The sequence below is a fragment of the Cryptomeria japonica genome, chromosome 4, assembly GCF_030272615.1.
Source record: "Cryptomeria japonica chromosome 4, Sugi_1.0, whole genome shotgun sequence".
Lineage (NCBI taxonomy): Eukaryota > Viridiplantae > Streptophyta > Pinopsida > Cupressales > Cupressaceae > Cryptomeria > Cryptomeria japonica.
Genome location: NC_081408.1, coordinates 723471638 through 723493101, shown reverse-complemented (window position 1 = coordinate 723493101; position 21464 = coordinate 723471638). Strand labels below are relative to the sequence as shown.

Below are 21464 nucleotides of genomic sequence, written 5' to 3'. Positions count from 1 at the left end.
TAGTTCAGTATTTGCAATATTTCATTCAAGGTTAATTCCTCAACTGGGGTTTGACTTAGGCAAACCCCTATCCCCAACACGTTTCCCTTTCCTTCTGTGTGTAAGAAATAGGTGCATGGTTGTACTTCTAGAAATAAGCCTCAGACACGGAGACGAAAAAACCCTTTTCGGCAATTAGAAATCTCAAAGGACCAAGAGGGGGCATCTTGGCTCCTGCTACTTTTGGCAGTTTACGTAGAGCAGTTCTAAATCATCTCATACTTCTCAAATCCAGGTGCATGACAAAATCCCGAACCTGTAGCTCACTATTTTCGCATAATTTGTCTTCAATTTCAACATTCTACTTATTTGAACAATTCAACTTACAAAAGAGGAAAACCCAAATTAATCCAATCTATTCAGTATTTAGTCCTTGTCTCATTTAGGATTGGATCTAGTGGATTCATCTCCTCTTTTGAATGTAAAGTCCTCTAAATGAAAATTGACTTAGTGATTTCTCCCTTCCATGTGGTGAATTTGCTAAGCTCAAATTTTCCACTTTATAGCTTATGAAGCCATTCATTCTATGTTTGTGTCGAGGGAGAGAGGTATGTTCATCAAATTGGATATGGCTAAAGCTTATGATAGGGTTAAATGGAGTTTTTTGAGTAAGGTTGTCCTGGCTTTTGGCTTCCATTTAGAGTGGGCCAGTTGGGTAATGAGCTATGTGAGCTCCGCTTTTTCTCTGTTATTGTCAATGGCCAACCTTAACAGTTATTTGGTGCTTCAAGGGGTTTGTGACAAGGTGACCCTCTTTCTCCTTATTTATTTATCATCATGGTTGAGGGCTTGGGACATTTCATCAAGTCTCAGGTTTCTCAGGTTTTGATCAGGGGGTGTACTTGGGGTATTGGATTTACTAAGCTTTCACATCTTCAGTCTGTGGATGATACGACTCTTATTGGGGTTGCTCTCCTTTAGGAGGCTGAGTCATTTAGGAAGTCGTTGGATGTCTATTTAGTTTCTTCGAGGCAGTGGGTGAATGAGCATAATTCTTCAATCTATTTCTTCAATACCCTTGATACTATCTAGAGGCAAATTAAAAATATTTTGTGGTTCCAAATTGATTCTCTTCCTTTCATCTATCTGGGTATTCCTATTGTTGTTGGTCAACAAACTAGATCCTTTTGGCAAGACTTGTTGGATAAGCTACGTTAGAAGGTTAACCATTGGACTCATAGGTGGCTTTCTACCACTGCTCATGTTCCTCTTCTTCAGTCTGTGATTCAAGATCTTCCTATTTACAAGGGCTTTGTTCGGGCTACTCCAATGTATTTCCTTAAGGAGTTCGATGCCTTGTCTTGTCAATTCCTTTGGAGTGGTAACTTGCAGTCTTCTAAGTGGAGTTTGGTTAAGTGGGAGTTTGTTTGCCGACCTAAAACAAAGGGTGGCCTTGGTCTTCATTCAACGTTTTGAATAGTCAGGATCTGATGACAAAATTATAATGGAGGTGGTGTACCAATCAACATCAAATGTGGACGCGTATCCTTACTCATAAGTATTTGGGTACCATTCATGATTGGAATGTTCCTTGATACCAGCTGGGGGGGAAAGGCTTTGTGATTTGGCATACTCTAAAAACTAGGGCACAATTGATTAAAGAGGGTCTCTTTTGGATATGTAACAAGGGCTCAGAGGCTCTTTTTTGGTTGGATTCCTGGGATGGTAATCCTCCCATTCTTTCTATGAATCCTCATTTACAACCTCTTTATGATAGTTTTTTGGTTGCTAGGTGGAATTCAATATGACATTATAATACGATTCAAAATTTTGGACCTTCTTTTGGTTACAGATGGAAGGGTCCTAGTGAGTGGCCGCTTAGGGGTTCTGAGGAGTCTCGACAAGAGTTAGCCCATATTCTTGCTTCCCGAAATTGTAATTCCTTAGAGGGACTGGATATTTTAGCATGGGGTAGTGAGTCATCTGAGAAATATTCAATTGTTGTTGGCTATATGAAGCTTGTTCATCATATTTATGGAGGTGAAGAGGTGCCTTGGTGGAAGTATGTTTGGAATCATTTCTCTTGGCCCAAATGTATTTTTTTCCTATGGTTGGTGGTTCAAAATCAATGTCTTACTTGGGATAACTTGTGTAAGTAGGGTTTATGTGGGCCCTTTATGTGTGTTCTTTGTTGTAATAGTGAGGAGTCGGTCTCCCACTTTTTCTCTTAGTGCTCATTTTCTAGGAGTATTTGTCACTCTTGGTGGGACACTTGGAACCGTACTTGTTGGCATGTTTCTTCTCTAGTTGAGTTTTGGGACTGTTGGGGCCATGCTCCTGTTGGTACTCCTTTTCTTTAGGTTGCTTGGTCCTTAGGTCCCACTTTTATTATTTGGCACATTTGGTTAGAGAGGAATCGCCAAATTTTCCAAGATGTCAAGCTTGCTACTCAACATGTGTGGTCAAAAAATTTTGCATTTTGTTCGGGAGACAGTCTTGGTGAAATGTGAACTTGCTGGGGGAGTGGCTCCTAGGGAGATGGACATATGTAATAGCTTTTATTTTTCTCTTCCTGGTCCGGGAGTGCAGATGACTCGGCAACTTATGAGAAATAGGTGGTGTCATCCTTTACGAAGGATTTCTAGAGTGGGCCATTGGAGCCCACCTTCTCTTGGTGTTTCAAAAATTATTACTGATGGTTCTTCAAGGAGAAATCCTAGACATGCTAGTATCGGTGGAGTGGGGCATGATAGCTTGGGGCAAGTCCAGTTTCTATTTTATATCTACAAAGGTTTTCACATGAATAATTATATGGAGGCTCTTGCTATTTTGGTTGCAATGAGGTGTTGTTGTTATCTTCATTGGCAACAGATTATTGTTGAATCAAACTCCCAGGCTGTGGTGACTTTGTTGAATTAGCATAAGTTTGATGGTGTTAGTTGGCAGTTACAGTTGGTTATTTATCAGATTGTCTTGCTAAGTGGGCTTTTGTCTTTATGGTGGGCTGGTCTATTGAGGATAGGAGACAACTTTCTCCAGAATTGTCTCATAAGGGGGGGGGGGTATTAGAGTAATCTTTTATTAGCTAATAATTAATTATTTAATTATTAGTCTATTATACTCTATGCTTAAGATAAACTTAGGAATCTTATAATTCTTTAGGGTTTTCTCCTTTAGGGTTTCGGGTATCCTTTTATAAGGATTCTCTCTTTGTATTTTCATAACAACTATAATTATTGAATTGCATTCTTGTTGCACAATCAATATGACTCCTCTTTTCTGGATCTCTGAATTCTAGCCTCCATAGCTATTTTGCTTCTCTCTTTTTGTGACAGGTTCGCATGCAGGTGATCTTTGGGAGCTGTAGAGTTGATTTTTCCTCAACTCCAATATGGTATCAGAGCTTACATTTGTTGCTACTTGTTCTTGATTTTTTAGAAGATTTTTTGGAGGAGGGTTTCAAGTTTTTTTCAGAGCTTTTTCATTGTTCTTGGGATCTCTGAAGTTGTATTTTCTCAACTCCAATATGGTATCAAAGCTCTAGATATGCATGCTGTTGTTCTCTTCATGAGAGATTTTGGGCCTTGTTTTTCAGACCTATGTATTCAGGGGTCTGTGCCGTTGTTTTTTTCATTTCTGGGGGTAGCTTCTTTTTTGGTACATTTTGGTGCCAAAAGGACCTCACAATTGGATTCAGAAGGCTGATTCCATGAATTTTGATATATAATTTGCCTATTTTCGGTGATAGGGGCATCTGGGACATATTTTTTATTGGCACATTTTTCGAGGCACAAAAATCCATACGGTTGTACCTGCAAATGCATCTAAAAATTTTCGTCAAAAAAAAAAATGCCCCTCTTTATGCCCTGCAAGAGGGTTTTTTTTCTTTTTGCCATAACTTGGGCAAACAGAGTCATTTTTTGCAAAACCTTATATCATCGGAAAACTCTTTCTGAGCTCTATCCAGATCTAGAGGTTTGAAGTTTTGATTTTATTTTTTTGATGGTGTTTTTTTGCTGTCAAAGCCAGAGGTTCTTTTTTGCACTCTGGGAGACATAACTTGAGCATCTGAACTCCGCTTTTTGAAAACTTTATATTGTTGGAAAGATTATTCTATGTTCTTTTCATTCATATGAGTTTTCTTTCTAGATTCTTCTCCAGGTATATTTTATTCAATTTTTTGATTTCAGCACTCTGGTGAATATCTTGGATGTTTCAGGTCCTGAGATCTCTTTCTTTGAGTAGGATGTCTCGTCTTTGGTTGTTCTTTCTATTTCCAGTCTTCTGTCTCTTATGATCATTGTAGAATTTTATTTATGCAAACACACTGAGATAAAGTGCCACCATGCATTGTATACATGGGATCTTGCACATCTTGTGCCTTATTGTACATGCACTACTTATAAAGTGCCATGGGGGGGTTGATGTTTGCCTTTGTCATCTACCTTTGTCAAGTGAGTGTTCCTTCTACGACATTAGCCTCATGATGTGTGTCAAGTGAGTGTTCCTTCCACGATACTATGTACTTTCTCCGCACCTTCGATGCTCATGGTTCTTCATCGTGCAGTTCTTGTTGGTTGTTCTTTTTAGTGTACTTGTCCCTCTCCCTTTTCAGCGTTATGGGGAGGTTTGTCCTGTTGTTCTAATGCTTCCTTGGTTTGATTGATAAGCTCTTCAGGCTTTGGTATTTCATGTCATCTGTATCTTCGAGTTCAGTTGTTTGCCTTTGTTTGCTATCTGATTCGAGTAGTGTCATTTGAGGGCACTCATGTAGATTACAATCTTCTCTACTTGGTCATGTTCTATTTTAGTGGAGGTTCTTCAGATCATCAGTTACTCTTCGACAATGTTTGCAGCTATTTTCATGCTTCTGTGGTGTTCTTCTTGCTCTTTTTTTTGTTCCTATCTTCTAGAACACTCTTGTTTGGAGGCTTCTTAGTCCTTCACTTGAGCTTTCATCTCTTCTTGAAGAGGAGTTTTGTTCCCACAGGGTTTTCTCCTTTTCTCCACTTTACAGAGATTTTGTTGTACTTGGGTACCTCATCAGACCCTAGTTGTCGGGACCCATTGCTCCTTTCCTGCATTTTTTTACATGTTTTTTTTACTCTATGCTTAAGATAAACTTAGGAATCTTATAATTCTATAGGGTTTTCTGCTTTAAGGGTTTCGAGTATCCTTTTATAAGGATCCCCTCTTTGTATTTTCATAACAACTGTAATTATTGAATTGCATTCTTGTTGCACAATCAATATGACTCCTCTTTTTTGGATCTCTGAATTCTGACCTCCATAGCTATTTTGCTTCTCTCTTTCTGTGACAAGTTTGCATGTAGGTGATCTTTGGGAGCTGTAGAGTTGATTTTTCCCCAACTCCAATAGGATCAACTTGTTAATCAGGACAAGTCTATGTAATCCTCTCTTTGATGGGCTCTTAGCCTTCTTTTGATGTATTTCTTCTATTTTGAATAAATTTTTACCCCTCTTTATTGTCAACAATGTTATTGAAAACACTTATATCTCTTCCTACTCTTAGCTCATTTCTATTCTTTTTCTCCTTCCTTCTTTTTCCTATAAGAATGAGAATTATTTTTTAACCCCTCTTTTCCTTTTTTTTAACCTCTTTATTCTTAACTCACAATTTTCTTGCAATCTAAGAAATTTGAACTAGTTGAATACCCATTCAATCCTCCTTATTTAGTGCTACATGGAAACTCTTAATTTGCATCCTCCCAATTATTTTCCTTCTTCATTATATATTCCTTGGTTTTTTATTTTTTCCCTAAAAAATTCCATGTTTCATTCACTTAAATCATGCATCTTATTTGGGAAAATCTATTTCTTTAATCATACAAAGTTACATATATATATTATTTATTAATTTATATATAAATTTTTTGTTAAAAAATAATCCAAATCAATCATTTTACAAAATTGTTTGAAAATATTTGAAGATTAGAAGAATCATTTTGGCTTTAAAAGTTAAGAGTGAAATGGTTGAAAGAGGTCAATTGTACAAAATACAAAAAATTTCCACTTGTCCACAAATATTATAAGGCTAATTAATGAAATTGGAAAGATCACTCAACCTTTAGGAGAAGAGTTGACGAAGATAGAGGTAATAAGAGCTGAAAAGAACAATTTTTTTTAGGTTTTATTGCGGCATGGTTAGGATAGGGATCATGTTGTGTAGGATACTCTTTTGAGAGACATACCAACTTTGATCTCCTAGGAATATAATGAGGCATTGTTGGCTCCATTCTCAATGGATGAAATTATGTGTTTTGTGTGAGTTAAAAAAATTCTAAGTCATGGTGGATTTCAAGACAAATTTTTCAAAAAAATTAGCACATTGTGGGAACTAATATGCTAGAGGTAGTTGAAGAATGTCATAGGAGGTAAGTGATGCTTAGAGGGTGGAATCCCACCTTTCTAAAATCCACTTTAAAGGCAAAGAACCCAAAGTACATTAATAATTACAAACTTATTACGTTTTGCAATACAATAGACAAGATAGCTAATGACTTTTAGGTTTAAGGTCTTATTGAGGATTATATTAGAGGAGTAAAGTAGATTCCTAGAAAGGTGATAGATTTTGGATGAAAAATCATAGCCAATGAAAATATCAACTTGGTTAAATAGAAGACGAAGGATGGGATGATATTGAAAGTAGAGATGAATAAGGCATATGATAGAGTTTCATGAAGTTTTTTATGAATATATTAAAGAAGTGTACTTTTAGAAAAGATTGGTGTAAGTGGACTAACACTTGCTTTGGTTTCCTTCCTTTTTAGTATTAATTAATGGGGTCTATACAATTTTTTTCTCTATGGGTAGGGAGATTAGACAAGGGGATTCTCTCTCTCTTTTCTTTTTTCTCATAATAGTTAACGTGCTAGGAAGAATTTAAAACCAAAAGCCAATAATAAAATTCTCATTGGTTTGAAGATATCTTCAAGATTGGATAATATTACACATCTACAATGTCTAGATGACACCTTGATGTTCAAAGAAGCCACCACCAAGGAAGCCAAAGTCTTCAAGAAAGTTCTTATCATGTATGAAAGAAAGCCAAACAAAAAATTAACTATAGGAAATCAAGCATTTTTTCCCATAAAAGAGCATGACAAAGATTCATTGGGCATTCATGATAGTCTTGAGTATGATAAGGGGCAATTATCAAGATTTTATGTTAGGATGCCTTTGGTGGATAAAAATGCCTCTTTTGAAGAACACAAGGTGGTGATAGACATGATACAAAAGAAATTGTCCTCTTGGAAGGGAAGATGAATCTCTATTGTTGGAAGAATTTATACTAATAAAAGTGTCACTTTCAACAATCCTTATCTATTTTATGTCAATATTCCACATCCTTGGGAAAGTAGCAAATGCTATTTCAAACTTGCAACACACCTTTCTATGGAGTGGTACGAGGGACCATAAGAAATGTAGTTTGATAAGTTTGGCAAAGTTATGGGAGGGAGTTTTATCTTTCTAGGATTGCAAGTTGATGAAAAGAATGAAATTTATGTGGAGAATGTAAATAGAAAGAGGTAGGTTGTAAAGTAGAGTTCTTCAAAGAAAATACTTGGTAGATGACATTCTCTATACATTTAGTCCGGAGGGGGCTAGGGACATAGAACTTTCAAATATGCAAGAATTGAATTGCAAGGGACCTTAGATGGAGATTAGGTAAGGGAAATGAGGTGGAATTTTGGAGACAAGCATGCTCTAGTGAAGTATGATAGTTTTAGACCTTTGGTTTCACATTTCAAAGATATGATATGAATTGAGGTTAAGGATTATATGGTGGTTAATGTGAGAGTCAAATTCTTGGAGATGCTTCACACTCTAATTTTGGAGTTGGAGGAAGCTTGTTAAAGGGTGGTAGTGATTGTTAAGAAGTGGTCAATAAATTGGAGAAGATAGAATAATGTGGGGTAAGGGGAAATATGGTGAGATGATGGTGAAGGAAGCCTAAAATGTAACCAACCACAAAGAGGAAGGGCAAGTCACAAAATTTAGTTGGACAATAATTTACCAAAGGAAAGTGTTTTTTTATGGGTGGCAATAAGAGGAAGGGCTCTCACCTAAGATTTGGTTAAAACAAGGAAGAAGCTAGAGGCCCTTTAAGATGTTGCCTATGTAAGGAAGATGATGAGACAAATGAGCACATTGTGCTTCCTTGCATGTATGCTAGGAAGATTTGGATATGTTTCTTTCAAAGATGGGGGATTGTGTCTCCCCTTCCATTGAGAGTGAAGGATATACTAAATAGTTGGATGCTCAAAATTAAATCACCTAGTTTGAGGATGATCTAGGAGTTATTTATTCTGCTAGCTATTTGGAATCTATGTTTGCTAATGAATGAGGGGTCTTTAATGGATTAGGAAGCTACTGTAGAGCGATTTTGGGATAAGATTGAATCTTGGTTAGAAGAATTGGATGAAAATAGGAAGGAAATATATTAAGTCTTATGTGGAGGAAGAACTTAATAGGTTAAAGTTTGGCCAAGGATTAAATGGATGATTAAAGATATGAATGGAGTAGGGATCACAAAGGATGCTTTAGTGAAATAGTAACCACGATTCAAAGGATGAGGCGGACAAAAGGAACCTAAGGGATGTATTTTTTAGAGACAAGGAAGGACAATCCCTATTGGTAGCAACTTTTGATTTGGGAACAATCACAAATAATATGGCTGAGGCAAGGGCATTAGTGAGGGGAGTTAGCATAGCAAGAGACAAAAGGTGTGAACATGTTGATGTTGGGGGGATTATAGAATTATTGTAGAATGCATGAGAAGTAGTAAGTGTAAGGGTTGGTTGTTGGATTCTATTCTTACTGGTTGGAAATGGCAAAGAAACCTGGATCAAATTTCCTTCAAATATATTAGGTAAGGAGGGACTTGCAAGTAGATTTGGTAGCTAACTAAGAAGAGGATTTAGAATAGAAGATATAATGGTTGAAAAAGATGTGGATTAATAAGTTACTTAAGGAAGCTTGATTATTGTTAGTAGGAGACCTTCAAGGGCAAAGATGCCTGATAAGGGGTGGAGTTGATGTGCTTTAATGATTAAGTGAGATGATATGATAAGTAAGCATGTGAATTGATAGGAAGGTGCTAGGAGGTGTAGAAGAAAGGTGGTGAAATTTTAATTACTAAAATGATTGTGGTCAATATCATTAGCCCGTACATTCTATATTAATGATAGCTTGAATAAAAATGTTAAACAAGAAATTTAATCTAAGCTCTTTTGGGCTTGAGGGAGATATTTAGTAGATTTATATTCATTATTCCCCCTTAGGCTACAACAATGGCTTCATTTTCAAGGGGTGAGAAGGGCAAGAGAGGTTCAAGTATTATGGGTAAGATAATAACTAGTGTGAGGAAGCACAAGGAGGTGAGCACAAAAGACATACTGGAGAACTTTACAACTCGCCTAAAGAAAAGAATAATAAATCTAGACATAAGGCCATGGGTGATAACAATCTGGGAACTAGCAAAGGACATGGATGGGAAACATTGTGTGGGCATCAAAGTAGCAATGACTAGGATGTTATTAGGTCCTAATTACTCTAGGATGTTATTAAATCCTAATTAATAGGTGGGAGTTGTGCATCATTGTAGCAATGGCTAGGATGCTATTATTAGATCCTAATTAATAGGTGAGCAGAACAAATGTTTTTGACATGGCTCAAGCTTTGAGTTGTGCATCATTGTTATTTACATTATGAGGATGTATCTATTGCACATGAATATTGGTGGTATGGAGAACTAGGCAGAAGCTTATTTCATGGGTTGAGTGAGGCAAGTGGCTTGAAGGTAAAAAAATTTTAAGAGTCTTGCTTCAACATGCCAATGTGCTGCTGAGATAAGGACTCGAAAGCTGAGTAGGGGAGATCGTCTCATCCCACAAGGCAGGTGGGCTGCAAGAAATTATGGCTTTGACTTTTTTTTCTTGGGCTTGATAATTAAAATGATTAATCAAAATTTTGAAGGTTTTTTTATGGCTTCGTCTACTTTGGAGGTAGAATTCTTAGCTGACATAGTGGGTGATAGCCAATTGTATGAGAGTTTTTTAAAATGATTTGCCTTTTTCTTTTTAAATATTTTGAGAAGGGGCTTTCTTTTCAGGATTTGGAGAAGTACATTTAATTTCATAATGGGTATGGTGAGCCTTGCATTTATCAGTAATCCGAGCTTTTCAATACTCTTTTTTAAGCAACCCTTGGGTATATAAGGAACAAAAATATATATAATGAATCATTATCTAGAATAACAGAAATAATAAAGCACTTCCCTTATCCAAATTACAGTGGCACTGAATTTAATAAACGTAAGTATTAAAGCAACATTTCAAGGATATGACAATAGATGGATACAGATATATATGAATATGAGTATTTGAGTCTTTAATCTTACGAAACCCTATCAAACTGAACTCCAAATCCTTAGGGAGATTTGAATGTGATTGATGCTTCCGAACATGATCTCGTATAATGTAAAGTACAAGAAACAAGCTCGGATTCAATTGTGTCCTTACTTGCAAATTTCCTTAGTCAATTATTTGTTCTCAAACAAGCTCATATTTTTCACCAATAATTCCAACACGAACACCATCCACCTCTGAAATGATGTAAATGGTTGTCATCGTATCAAGTCCTCACACAACATTGTTGGAAATGAACTTGATGAAGGAATGGCAGTTTCTACACACTTGAAGTTTCTTAATGACTCAGATAAGTCTCCCGGCAGTATGTTGGTGTAAACAGTGTAAGTACTTGCTATGCCAGCAGAAATGTTTTTCTTTCTGCCCTGCTTCTTATTTGTGCAAATATTCTGCTGAATATATAGCCTGCCTCCTCCATTTGGACAAAAAAATTATCCAATCTTGCTAACACGAAGCTTCCTCAAGTACCCAGGCTAAGAGGACAGGAAAACTCGGGGACAACTTTGCAGTGCGAAAATTCATCATCTTTCTGGACAACACTGGAAACAGTTGTACATCAAGAATTGTTATGGTACTATATATATATATATATATATATGAATTAACAATTATCAATTCATTATCTAATAGAAGAATAGAAATGTCAATATACGTGTCTACACGTACCTATATAATCCTATCAATGAGACCATTAAGTGAAAAACACATAATCACCTCCAGAATCAGGGTATTTTTAGTCATTTGTAGCTTTCAGTCCCTTGTAGAATTGGATTCTCCATAGATAGTCCTCATGGAATCAGAAGACTTCTCGATGTACCATATGGCATCAGCAGACTTCTAGAGATTACCCATGTGATCCGTGGGCTTCTAGGCATTCCCTGTAAAATCGCCAGAGTTCTAGACATCTCCTGTGGGATCTGAGCTCTTCTACATACCCCAGGCTGGCAATCCCCAATCCAAGGGGCAACTTGTGGACAAGGAAGGAGTCTCCTCTGCAGCACAGGCCAAAGGCATGGCTATGGATAATTTCCTAGTTGTTCCCCGATTGTCATTTCCTGAAGGTACTAGTTTTGGGATGTGTTTCTGGGGAAAACTATCATAACCTTTCTGCATGTGTGGGTTTGATTTGTCTGCTACAACAAAAGCATATGTCTTTTTATTGATTTCAATCCAACTGCATCCTGGCTTCTTTGCCACATTATTGTCTTTCATCATCTTTCGCACCTTCTGAATATCATCCCACTTGCCAGCTGCAGCATAAATGTTTGATAGTAGCACATATGGTGTAGCACTGTTAGGGTCTAAATGAAAAAGACGGGCTGCAACACGTTCTGCAAGTTCTATGTTATTATGGTTTCTACAGGATCCCAGCAAAGATACCCACACTGTCGCACTAGGTTCAATTGGCATTTCTTTGATGAAGTTTTCTGCTTCATTCAGAGCACCAGCACGCCCTAGAAGATCAACCATGCAGCACAGGTGTTCTGTTGTTGGAGTGATATGATACATTTGCCTCATGCAATCAAAATATTGCAAACCATCCTGCACTAGGCCCGAATGGCAGCATGCGGACAGAACTCCCACAAAAGTGACATCATCTGGGATTAAGCCAGACAAAAGCATTTCTTCAAACAGTTGGATGGCTTCCATCCCAAACCCATGAATTGCATATCCTATAATCATTGCATTCCACGAGACTACATCCCGTATACACATTTTACGGAACACTGTACATGCATGGCCAATGGTACCGCATTTGGCATACATGTCAACAAGGGCACTTTCCAAAAAGACATCAGGCAGAAATTCATTTCTAAGAATGCTACTATGAATCTCCTTGCCATGATTCAGAGATGCCAAGTTGGCACAAGCTGGGATGACACTAGCAAACGTATCTGAGTTTGGTGTTATATCTATTAATTGCATTTCTCGAAAGAGCTTCAGAGCCTCATAGAACTGGCCATTCTGTGCATAGCCAGCAATCATTGCCGTCCACGAGACCACATTTTTTTCTGGCATTTCCTGAAAGAGTTTCAAGGCTTGATCAACAAGTCCATTTTGCACAAGTCCTGCAACCATTGTATTCCAAGAGACTAAATCTCGCTCTGGCATTTTTTTAAAGAGTGTCATACCTCCATCGATATTTCCAATCTGGGCATATCCTGCAATCATTGTGTTCCATGAAAACATATTTCTTGACGGCATTCTGTCAAAAAGCTTTATTGCCTCATCAACCTTCCCATTCTGTATAAATGCTGCAATCATTGCAGTCCATGACACCACATCCTTCTCAGGCATTTCTTGAAATAACTTTGTTGCCTCATCAACCTGCCCATTTTGTGCATATCCTGAAATCATTGCATTCCAAGAGACCACGTTTCGTTCAGGCATGGATTCAAAGAGCTTCAGGGCTTCATCAAGGCGCCCAGTCTGTGCATATGCTACAATCATTGAATTCCATGAGACCACATTTCGCTTGGCCATCTTGTCAAACACCTTACACGCATCCTCTATCCTTCCACACTTATAATACATATCAATAAGAGCACTACCCACAAAAACACAAGACTGCGAACCACTTCTAATCAAGTTTTCATGTACCTCCTTGCCATGTTCCAAAGCTCGTAAATTTGCACATGCTGGAAGCAAACTTGAAAATGTTTCTGAATTTGGCTCTGCACCTGCCAGTAGCATTTCACGAAAGAGATTCAAAGCGCTGTCAAAATTCCTATTCTGCACATACCCTGATATCATTGCAGTCCAGGCCACCACATCCCGTTCTGTCATTTTCCTGAAAATCTCCAATGCCTCATCTATCCGCCCATTCTGTGCATATGCAGCAACCATGGTAGTTCGAGAAATAATATCGGGTTCATCCATCTTCTCAAAGAGATTCCGCGCCTCGTTAAGCAGTCCATTCCGGGCATATCCTGTAATTACCAAAAAAAAATTATGGACGTACATATTTCCACTTCATAATTCCTCGAAAATTTATTTTCATATTGGATTCTCAACTTATTTTGGTAATAACTTAAAACAAATCCGAAAAACCCACGGATTTGTAGTGTAATGGTAGGTAGGACACTCAAGTTCATAAGAAAATTTAGTAAATCCCCTCACTGAACTAATCAGGTGGCCCACAACTTGCCCTGACCTGTGAACCAGGCAACAATTAGGGTATATTTAAGCATAACCCTTGTTTACATGGCTGCCAAGCTCACAATTCTTTTATGGAGTTCATCAATCATGCACACTGCTAATAGTTAAACAAACATCAGATAAGTCAGAGTTGGCCTTGTTTCAACCAGCCAAAGAGTATGTGAGAATTGGCCTTGCTTCGACCAGCCAAACGGTAACTCAACTAGTAATTGGTAAACACAGAAAAACTTCGTGAACTAAAAACATGTTCAACCAGATTTCTTGCAACTAAGCCCTACAATACATATAAACAGCCTATAACCTAAATCAAAAATTAACGAGAGAAATGTACAAACCACCAATTGGGTATATCTGAATTTCATTACCTGCAATCATCACAGTCCAGCATACAGAATTTCGTTCAGACATTTTGTCAAACACTTGGCGTGCATCTTCCACGTTTCCGCATTTTACATACATATTTACAAGCGCACTCCCTACGAAAACATTTGTCTCATATCCTCTCCTAACTATGTCTGCATGGATTGCTTTACCCTGTTTCAGATTCCCCAAGTTTGCAAAGGCTGGGAGAACACTCGAAAAAGTGAAGTAATTGGGTTCGATTCCCTCCCTCTGCATTTGACAAAACAAATTCAAGGCTTCGTCATAATGTCTATGCTTGCAAGAAGCTGCAATCATGGCAGTCCAGGAGATCACATTTCGTATAGGCATTGCTTCCAGAACTCTGTGAGCATCTCTCAATCTCCCACCCTTGGAATACATACTCACAAGAGTATTCCCTATAAATAAATTGGGTTTGAATACATTCGAATCTATTTTATCTAGACTGCTCAATGCTTCATTCAATCGCCCCTGCTTATATAGTGCCATTGCATCTCTGCTCAAATCCATGGGATTTTTATTGTAATTAGGAGTTTCTGTATGAAGATATTTTCTAGGGGAATTTTTTGCAATTTGAAATTTTAGAATACAGGCCGTTTTTTCCTCGTTCTTAGCCATTGCTGTTGCGTGAACTGTTGCTGATGCTGATAATTTAGTCTGCATTTTAAATTGAAATTGTCAGCCATTTCCTAACATTTCTGTGCTATAGGGTTTGGTTTTCAAGTGCAGTCCAATACCTGCATTACAATTAGATGCTTTTTTATTTCTTGTTACCCTTAGATTTCGTAGTTTGTTTAAAGTTAGTATGTCTGTGTAGCAGGTTAAGACACTCTATGCTCTTCAACGTTTGAAGACGCCATGAAAGGCTTTGAAGTTGTGATATGGCTTTCAGAATCTGAGTAACGATGAAAGGACCGAGAATAGAACAAAATATATTAAACGTTCATGCAGTCAAAGAGAGTTTCAAGAGACCGTGTATAAAGTTATTTTAGTTTTTTGTATTGTTGTTTTTTATTACTTATTTTGTCAATAAATTTGTGTTTTAAAAGGTGAAGAATCATCTCAAGGTATATATTAAAATATAATTTCTAAATAGTGCAAGAGTGAATTAGTTAACTTTAAAACATTTAGATTAACAAAAATAAATTTTATCGTGAATATTAAAATATAATATTAAATAAAATTATATATGTGAAGATGGTCAAGCAAGTCAAGTTTTTATAGGGGAATGTTGAAAATTGTTAAAATTAGAAGAGCATTGATGATTATAAGAAATAAAATATTTGAAAAATACATTACTCAAAATCAGAAACGAAAGAATCTACATTAACTAGTTCAATTGTTACAATTATAAAAAATAAAATATTTGAAAAAAACATTACTCAAAATTAGAAAATAAAGAATCCACATTAACTAGTTCAATGACTTCTCTCACCCAGTTGTTCTAGCTATGCAAAAGACACATGCTCTCTCCTTTCATTATTCTTTTGGTATCTTTTATTGATTTGTTTCACACTAAAGGCGATATGGATCAGTCCTCAATTATGCTATGGACATATTTGCTCTCTAAGGAATATAAGCTCCCATATCGGCCTTTTGGTGTTGATCATACCTAGGTTAAATTCTATCAAGATGATATTTCCTCTTTCTCTCTAATGGCTTTTCCCACATAGATTTGTTGAATTTATCCATAACAAATGCCTTTTTATTGTTATTTCATCCAAATTGGTGTTCCATTTGCTCATCCATTTCATTTTTTTTTAGGGTTCAATATTTGCTAAAAACTTAGCCTTACGTATGAATCACACATAAAAGAAGAGTGGATATAATGGTTGTTATATATATTATGGTACTTGGCTACATAATTATATTTTTTAGAAATTTGGTACAAAAAAGTTGCATAAAAGAAATAACCTAAGGTTAATCTAGGCTAATCTAATACAATGCACATAAATAAGTATAAGTAAACCTAGATCAATTTATTTAAGTTGTAGAAGCTAAGTTAAGAAACTAAATACAATAGATGAGGCACTAAGTTATATGTTTGATGAAGACAAATACAATTTGGTAGGCATGTAACTTGTTATTATAATATTAAAAAAAGCCAATTGAGTGTGTTCATTGTCTTGGATTTTGTACTAAATTGTCACTATTTCTTACATTTAATGCACCTATAGATCATTTCTACATATATGGATCCATTTTGTAACACAATTTTGATTTTTGTTGAATGCATGCTTCTACTTGTATACACATAAATATTGGCTATGATCAATTAACTAAATATTTAATATTTATTTTATTTAATAGTTAATTTGAAAATATTAATTAATTTAATTCATTTTGTGTCTTTCTATTAATTAATTTAATTAAAATATTTTATTAATTAATTCGTCTATCATATTCCTCTAATTAATTAAATATCTAATTTTTAATCATCTCCTCCAATCATTTGAATATCTAATATTTAATGATTATTCTTCTATCATATAGTCTCAAATATTAAATAATTTCTAAATTATTTAATCCCTTATCCAACTCACCTTCCATCTCCACTTCATCTTCCCTTTGCCAACTCATTCATCATGTGGCTAAATTAATTCAACAAATTAAAATAAATAAATCATTTATTAGCCACTTATCCTCAACCTCCAAATTTAATGAAATATTGTGTATGTACACATATTTCATAACCTCCTTCTATATTCTATCCAACATCCATACATCTTAGGAAGGACTTGAGTCCACTTGTCCTCTCATGCCTAAATTTTCTCCAACCATCCCTAGATTTCCTCAGTCAGCAACCCAGTCAAGGTGAGATGAGTGACAATTGTCTTCTCCTTCCCCCTTTCTCTCAACCTTCACCTTTGCTCATAGCCATCCAAAACTGCAGATCTGATCATGACCGTTGATCTGAGCCACATCATCTTATCCTCTCAAGGTCTATAAAATCAAGAGTTTGAGTTGAGAGAGAGTTAGACTTCAAGTGAATTTGCAAGCCAATCATTTGTAAAACTTATGCATCCGTGAGTTTTAATCTTGAAGCAAATAACATAATCATTTTAGCATAATCATTTAGCATTGCATATCATATTATCAGTTAACTACTAGTTATCGGTCCATTCTTCATATGCCATCTTGGAAGCTATCAATGCTTGTTTGAGAGCACACCATCTGCAACTGGGAATAGTGGAGTTAGGACACAATGAGACATAAATCATGAAGGTAATAATAGTGTTTTTATTTTATATCAATTTCATGTAGTTTCATTGGTTGAGTTTGGATTTCCTGTAGCATTTCATTTGTATTTTGTGAAACTAACATGTTGCAGGTAGCATTTCGAGGATGAAATTCAAGTTGACACATTTTGGCTTCCACCGTGGGGCTCAGGCCTCGAACTTACCTTTTCTAATATCTTGTCTTATTCTTGTGAAATCAATTTAACGCTTTTGTAAGTCAGTTTCACGCATCTGTGAAATTTGACAACGCATATGTTGAGTAAGTTAGCGCTTTTGTTGCTTAGGTTAGCGCCTATTTTCAATAGAATAACATTTTTAATCATGAATCCATGCATTCACACAATAGGTTAGCGCTTTTGTAGCATTGGTTAGTGCTTCTGTAATGCAGGTTAGCGCTTTTGTGATGCAGGTTAGCATTCTTGCACATAGATTAGCGCTTTTGTAACGCAGGTTAACGCTTTTGTAACGTAGGTTAGCGTATTTGACAGATGGTTTAGCGCATTTGACAATTGTTTTAGCACATATGTTCTCTAAGATAGTGCATTTGAAACAAAGTGCAAAATTTGTAATCAAATTTTGAAATTAGGCTTGTGGAAGAGCAATGTATATGGAATATAACATTTAAGTATAAGTGTTCTCTTTCTTATACTTTAAGTTATATTCCATATATATTGTCAAGATGTTTGAGAGGGGTTTCAGAACTCTAGGAGTTATAATGCAAAATCTAGTTTTTGGAAGATCCTCCAAATTTCAAACAGTCAAATTTCAGGGCATTTCAGGATCAGGAGTGAAAAATTTGTAACAAGGATTTGAAATTAGGCTTGTGGAAGCCCACCTAAGGTTTTGGATTTTCACTAACTTCTTTTTTTATTGCAGGTTTCTAATAGTTTCTTGCAAATTTGGAGGAGTTAAGTTAGGATTTAGTGATTTCTTTTCTAGCTTTTTCAAAGTTGGTTAAAAAGAACTCATATTTCTTTTTGGGTAAAGAGAACTTCATTTTTCACTTTGGTGTTCTAAAAAGTACCTTTGTTGTTTTTGGTCTCTAAAAATAATCACATTTGCAAGGTAAAAAGAACAACAAATCAAACATTTACTTTCTTGCAAAGTTGGGATTCACACCTCAGATTTTGGGCTCTAAAAAGAACAACAATCTTTCATTTTCTTGCAAAGGTAAAAAACACAATCAATCTTATTTTTTTGCAAGTTAAAAAGAACAATCAACTTGTCCATTCTTACAAAGCAAGTTACTTTTTGCAACAATTTTCATTTTGTTGACCAGGATTTCCAATTCCTAGTTTAGAAAATCATTTGCTATGTGGGGCTAAAATAAACACCATGCTTGTTGGAGCAACATCTCCAAATAGGACAACCAACAATTGCTTTGAAAATGTTAAAAAGAACACTTATACTTTGTGTCTTGAAAGTGGTAGGCATATGCTCTCCCCTTAATTGGATGACCAAAAAGCCAAACCCACTCTTTTATGCTTTCTTTACTATCAAGCATTAAATCCTTTAGAGGGTCTACCTTCTTGAAGCCTCAAAAGGGCTAGTGAGAAGGGTACGACCCAAGTGGGCAACAACTTTATCGCCAAGTTTACCAACCCACTATAATCAAATGTGGAGGCTGATGAAAATCCCCTCCAACGGAAGTGTGTATTTGATAGCCTTCCCCTAGTATCCTTGTGATGTGAAAAGCCTTTGTTCAGGTTGGGAAGCCTCTTAATTGAGTTTATCATTTTTCGCACCGAACAAAATCCTTACTACGACCCATAGAAGTGAAGCTTTGAGCCGAGTTAGTTGCCATACATTGGCAATATCATAGTGCAAGGGTGGGGAAGAATGCGCCCCCAAGATTACTCACCATATATCTCCCAAGATAACTACTCAATTGAGGAGCAATTCTCTTTGGGTTAATTTTTAGAAAAAGACAAAAAAATGGGCGCCCTCTAGGGGGTGACAAGGCTGTTTGAGTTGATAGAGTTTCGAGACTAGTGGGCTATGATATTTTTGATGACCTTTGAATAAAGTGTCTATTTGATGTGTCATTTATTGTAAATCAAACCAGTGAAAACATCGGGGATTTGAAAATATCCTCACAAAAACATACACTCAATGTTTAGCATATGGATGATCATTGTTTTCATGTGTGCTATGTCTTCTTGTTATGAACCTTGAAATATCTTGCAAATCAACCAATACAACAATCAAATCAAAACAAAGAGAAAAGAGCAAACTTGGAGAGAAAAGAATTTCCAAATCCAACAAAACACTTTTTAGAGGTGGTTATCAATTTTTCAACTATCTTTAGGCAAGATTTTCATCCAACAAAATTAGGGGAGTATCAAACTAAGTGATCAAGAGTTTATCATCCAACTATCTCAACGAAAACAATACCTAGATAGGTATTCAAGTTAGTCAAATCAAGTTTCCATATCAAGAGACTTTATCCATATCATTTGATGTACTTTGTCATAGGGGCCTATCGAACAAACCCTCTATTCGACTTAGTGAGCTTGAGTATCCGAAATGAAGTATCTATCAAGTCAACAACATCAACCTATCTAAACTGAAACATTGATCACTCGTGCAACCATCCCTTGTCACTTGAAAAAGAAGAAGGTTATTCAAAGGAAATGAGTCCTAACCTAAATCAAGATCAAGATATCATGGCTCTCCAATCTAATCCCATTTTTTATCAAGATCCTACCTATCAAGAATCTTATGATGATCCCCTAAAATTTTGGTATTCCATCCACTATGATCCCCTTTTATCTTAAGAGCAGAGTCCCATTAAACATCTACCTCCTAAGCAAGAGCATGACATCCCTTCCATCTCCTTCACTAATCTAATTCAGAATCAAGAGAAAAGCACAAACTCAAATGATCCTACTCCAAGTCAAGATCAAGATCAAGATCAAGGAATCCTTTCATCCTCCAAATCCATTTTAGGTCCTTTTGTTCCAAAGTCAAACTCTTCATCCTCCAAATCCATTTTAGGTCCTTTCATTCCAAAGTCAAACGTTTCATCCTCCAAATCCATTTTAGGTCCTTTTGTTCCAAAGTCAAACTCTTCATCCTCCAAATCCATTTTAGGTCCTTTCGTTCCAAAGTCAAACTCTTCATCCTCCAAATTCATTTTTGGTCCTTTCATTCCAAAGTCAAACTCTTCATCCTCCAAATCCATTTTAGGTCCTTTCATTCCAAATTCAAACTCTCCATCCCTTCCATCCATCTTGGGTCCCTACTTCCCACCATCCACCATTCCATTACCTCAAATGATCCATAAGAAAGATCAACAAAGGCACACATCTTTGAACTTATTTCAAACAACTATCTAAACATCTTTTCAAAACTATACTTCCATCATTTTCTTTATCTATTTTGGGTTCTTATGTCCCAAAATTTAATTTTCCTCCATCTATTCATCACTTCTTAAGTTGTGTACCAACACTCATCTTGAATACATTTCCATCTATCCTCACACAAGTCTTCAAACATTCTATCTATTATCCAACACCTCTTTTCTATCCTTCCATCCCTTTCATTCAATCCTTTGCATAAATTCATCATTTGTGAAATAGGCTTTTGTGTCATTTTGTCACATGCTTGCCCATGCTCAAATCTCACGTTCAGTCCTTTTCCTAGATATCTATTCATGATACACTTCAGAATCCAAGGTTGTTCCTCTTTAACATTATCTTTTGGTCGGGATACACACTCAATCCAGAAAAGAACCACTTATCGTATTTTGGTACCGCCATCTTTTGATTATTATATCTCATACATTTAATCAATTGCTCTAAATCATTGTGATCTCTTAGTCGAAGACATGGCTAGTGAAAAATCTAAAATCTTACTTCAATGCCACTGTAATTATCAGACCCATGTAAGTTTCATTACTTACAAGCCAATGCAATCAAAATAATAAAATAAAAAGACAATATCAAAAGATCCAAAGCATGATCAGGAAAAGAAATATCTAGAAAAGAAAAGAAAAGAAAAGAAAAAATGAAATATCAAAAGCTTGGCTATGGGAATATGCGAGTAACTCCATCGGGGCTATGGATGCTTGGCAGGCAATGGAGCAATATTTGTGATATTACAACGATAACCTTGTTGGAGCTATGGATGCTTGTTGGCATCGAGGCTCTATCCAAGATGCTTTTGAAGTCAGGGTAACTCATGTAGCTAGTCACATTGGATTCTGAAGATTACAATGATTATATGAGCCAGAATGAACCCAATTACACACACAT

At 36.2% G+C, this 21464-nt stretch overlaps 1 protein-coding gene across 3 annotated transcripts; it reads right to left on the bottom strand.

Annotated features, from left to right (window-relative positions):
- Positions 1-10294: 10294 nt before the first annotated feature.
- LOC131027476 (pentatricopeptide repeat-containing protein At2g35030, mitochondrial) lies at positions 10295-14931 on the bottom strand. Of its 3 annotated transcripts, none has more exons than XM_059220113.1 (3): positions 13954-14931; positions 11096-13359; positions 10295-10968 (listed from the first exon to the last, which is right to left on the bottom strand). In XM_059220113.1, exons 1-2 carry the CDS (start codon positions 14630-14632, stop codon positions 11357-11359), a joined length of 2682 nt encoding a protein of 893 aa, XP_059076096.1. In that variant the 5' UTR covers positions 14633-14931; the 3' UTR covers positions 10295-10968; positions 11096-11356. The 3 variants fall into 3 exon arrangements, with proteins under 3 accessions (XP_059076096.1, XP_059076097.1, XP_057813545.2); XM_059220114.1 differs by having other exon boundaries at positions 10295-10958; XM_057957562.2 differs by having other exon boundaries at positions 11144-13359.
- Between the last annotated feature and the right edge of the window lie 6533 nt (positions 14932-21464).

Coding starts and splice junctions, on each gene's coding strand:
- LOC131027476 (XM_059220113.1), bottom strand. CDS start 14,632: ATGCAGACTAAATTATCAGCATCAGCAACAGTTCACGCAACAGCAATG. Junction 13,360..13,953: donor CTGGACTGTGATGATTGCAG/GTAATGAAATTC, acceptor TGGTAATTACAG/GATATGCCCGGAATGGACTG.